This window comes from Paroedura picta, chromosome 1 (assembly GCF_049243985.1).
Source record: "Paroedura picta isolate Pp20150507F chromosome 1, Ppicta_v3.0, whole genome shotgun sequence".
Classification (NCBI taxonomy): Eukaryota; Metazoa; Chordata; class Lepidosauria; order Squamata; family Gekkonidae; genus Paroedura; species Paroedura picta.
The window spans coordinates 15,652,651-15,656,171 of record NC_135369.1 but is presented as its reverse complement, the minus strand read 5'-3'; the positions used below and the strand labels follow the sequence as shown (position 1 = coordinate 15,656,171).

Below are 3,521 nucleotides of genomic sequence, written 5' to 3'. Positions count from 1 at the left end.
CAGGTGGGGCTGAGAGAGCTCTGGAAGAACTGATCTGTGAGAACAGTTCTAAGAGAACTGTGACTGGCCCAAGGGCACCCAGCTGGCTGCAGGTGGAGGAGCCGGGAATCAAACCTGGTTCTCCAGATTAGAGGCTACCACTCTTAACCTGAGCCAATTGGGAAGGACAGATTATAATAATTGTTATTATTATTATTACTGTTATTATTACTGCTGCTACTATTACTGCTACACCAAGATGGCTCTGTGGAGATTATTCCTCATGTATTAGGTTTTTTGCAAAGTCTAAAACGGCCCTCTGTTTGAAGAAGAAAGAGCAGCTTTCACCAAAACATCCCCGTGGATTGTGTAGTTTAACGCTTCCCAGTTCATCAGGTATTCGGGGACATTGGCATTGTTCCAGGCCATGCTCACCTCGTCAGGAGACAGCGCACGCCCCCACATGTTGACTTCTGAGATCTCCCCAACGTACGACTGGCTGGTGTCAAAGCCACCGCCGAACGAATCCTGCTCTTGGCCGAGGATGATGGATGCCTCATTGCTGACACAACACACTCTCTTCAAGCTCTTCCGGACCAAAGGTTGGCCGTTCATCCAGAACTCCACTAAACCGCTGGCGGCCTCCCAACTCACACAGATGTGGTCCCCACCAGTGCGACTGCTAAATTTTTCCGGAACATCGAAGGACACAGATTGAGATCTCACATAAAGAACGTATTTTCTGGGTCTCTCCACAAAAAGGAGGATCGCGTTGGCATCTCTCTTGGTGGCGTAAGAGAAGAGGCTGTAGCCGTGGGTCTTCTCCGTGAAGGACCTCATGCACACCGTGAAGCTATTCAAGGGATGTTTAATTGTGGCATTCAGGACGACATGGGCCGTGTTTGACGGCGCTGGGAAAACGAACGCCATGCCTTCGAGATCTGAGGAAGGGAAGGGAGTTAGAGATTTGTTTTATTTAACATCCGGAAGAAGTTCCTGACAGAGCGGTTCCACAGTGGAACAGGCTTCCTTGGGAGGTGGCGGGTTCTCCATCTCTGGAGATTTTTAAGCAGAGGCTGGAGAGCCATCTGATGGAGAGGCTGATTCTGTGAAGGCTCAAGGGGGTGGCAGGTTACAGTGGATGAGCGAGAGGGATGTGAGTGTCCTGCATAGTGCAGCGGGGTGTACTAGATCAGGGGTAGTCAACCTGTGGTCCTCCAGATGTTCATGGACTACAATTCCCATGAGCCCCTGCCAGTGCTTGCTGGCAGGGGCTCATGGGAATTGGAGTCCATGAACATCTGGAGGACCACTGGTTGACTACCCCTGTATTAGATGATCCAGGAGGTCCCTTCCAACACTACTATTCTATGATTCTGTGATTCTATGAACTGACAGAGACACCAGCATGGGGCCTCGAAGGCAAGTGAGAAACACAGGTGGTTTGCCTTGGGCTTCCTTGGTGGTCTCCCCTCCAAGGACTGACCCAGCTGAGTTTCTAAGATCTGATGAGATCCAATTCTACTATGCTGCTTTTAGGGTTGTGCAAGGCGGCGTCCGAATCAGCCGTTCCAGGCCGACGCAGCCAGCGCTGCCCCGCTGGGGGGAGAAGAGGCACGGGTGCCGGTGGATAACTCGGCACACACATACAGGAACCTGGAACGGCTGATTCGGACGTTGATACACACAACCCCAGCTGCTTTCCCTCTTCTTGGGATCTCACTAGGCATACTTAAAACCTTTCTCTTTTTTGTAGGGAGGCGGTCTGTCAGATTTCTTTAGGAAGAAGAAGAGTTGGTTATTATATGCCACTTTTCTCTACCCGAAGGAGTCTCAAAGTGGCTTACATTTGCCTTCCCTTTCCTCTCCCCACGACAGACACCCTGTGAGGGAGGGGAGGCTGAGAGAGCCCTGATATTCCTGCTCCGTCAGAACAGCTTTATCAGTGCTGTGGCGAGCCCACTCAGCTGGCTGCATGTGGAGGAGTGTGGAATCAAACCCGTCTTGCCAGATTAGAAATCCACACTCCTCACCACAACAGCAAACTGGCTCTTACATGATCCCTCTGACCTCAAAATTCCAAATCTCTCTTGGATGGTAGCAGCACAGGGGTGTGCAAAGAAGAAATCTCAGTCTATATTTACCCACCTCCATGTAGGATCTGGAGATCTCCTCGAATTAGGGGCTACTGCTTTGGAAGGTGGACCCTGCTTTCCTGACATTATACCCTGCTAGGGAAGCCAGCCCCCATGTAGGGCCTGGGGATCCCCCGGAAAGACAGCTTTCCAGATTACAGAGATCAGTTTCTCTGGAGAAAATGGCTGCTTGGGAGGGTGGATTCTGTAGCATTGTACCCCCTACTGAGACCCTTGTACTGCCCAGGCTCCATCTGCAAACCTCCAGGAATTTCCGAACTCAGAGCTCAGAGTCTTACCCAAACCCTTGCTGCGTTTCTTCACCCTTTGCCCAAACGGATATCTCAAAAACCTGCTTTTGCTGAAATCAGGAAGGGCAACGCCAGAAAGGAGGACTCCTTAATTTCTCTTGAGATAATTAAAATTAGGCAATTACTCCCCACCCCCATCTCACACACACACACCCCCAGCTCTTACATTTCTGTGGGACAGATTCTGGCTCGCTGGCCGAACGTAGGCAAGGGGAACAAAAATCTTCCTGCATGCTGACTTCTCTTGTGCCTTGGTGTAGCCTGGGAACTGTCATTCCTCATGTTCACCTTATGAAAGATTTTTTTTGGGGGAGGGGGTGCTGTGGCTGAAGCAGGGAGTAAGAGGGTCTTAACTCACCCACCCACTGCCTGGAACAGTTCGAGGGAGGCCAGTCCCTGGTGGGTCCTTGGGATGTCCTGAAATTATAGCTCGTCTCCAGGCAACAGAGATCAGTTCCGCTGGAGAAAATGGCTGATTTGGCGTGTGGATGGACTGCACAGCATTATACTACGCAGAAGTCCCTCCCTGCCCCAATATCCGTCCACCCCCGCTCCACCCCCAAAGTCTCCAGGTATCCCCCAACCCAAAGTTGGCAGCCTTAATATGTTCTTCAGTGGCCGAACCAGCCAGAACAGACCCACAACACATACATTTGGGGGGAAGGAGAAGGAGGAGACCCCTGCAAATCTCTAGCTTGCTCTAGATCTTTCCATGGAAGCTCAAAATGGATACACTAGTCTGAAGGAAAAGATTGAGAATCAGTGAAGACCTACGTCCCACCCAGGTGACACCCCTGCATGTACTGCTCCAGATGGCACCCACCTTCCCCGACCAGAGAGCCCAAGAGGCCGGCAAGGAGGATGAGAGAGAAGAGCATCGTCTTCATGGTGGCCGACCGCAGATTGGTCTCCAGGGAGATGGAGAAATGAAGCTCAGTCAGGTCTGCCCCAGAGTCTCCTTCGCTTCTTGTGGGAGCTCCAGAGCCCTTCCAAAATATACCCGTGAGCTGAGCAGGGTGTGTCTGGGAGTTTGGTCGGAAAAGTCCCTTCTGAGAAAGTATATTTTTCTTTCAGGAGACGCAGACGTAGATCGGCT

The 3,521-nt window shown here is 51.3% G+C and overlaps 1 protein-coding gene across 1 annotated transcript; it reads right to left on the bottom strand.

Annotated features, from left to right (window-relative positions):
- Nucleotides 1-285: 285 nt before the first annotated feature.
- Nucleotides 286-3,312, bottom strand: LOC143839298 (C-reactive protein-like). Its single transcript, XM_077341168.1, has 2 exons — nt 3,249-3,312; nt 286-920 (listed from the first exon to the last, which is right to left on the bottom strand). Exons 1-2 carry the CDS (start codon nt 3,310-3,312, stop codon nt 286-288), a joined length of 699 nt encoding a protein of 232 aa, XP_077197283.1.
- Between the last annotated feature and the right edge of the window lie 209 nt (nt 3,313-3,521).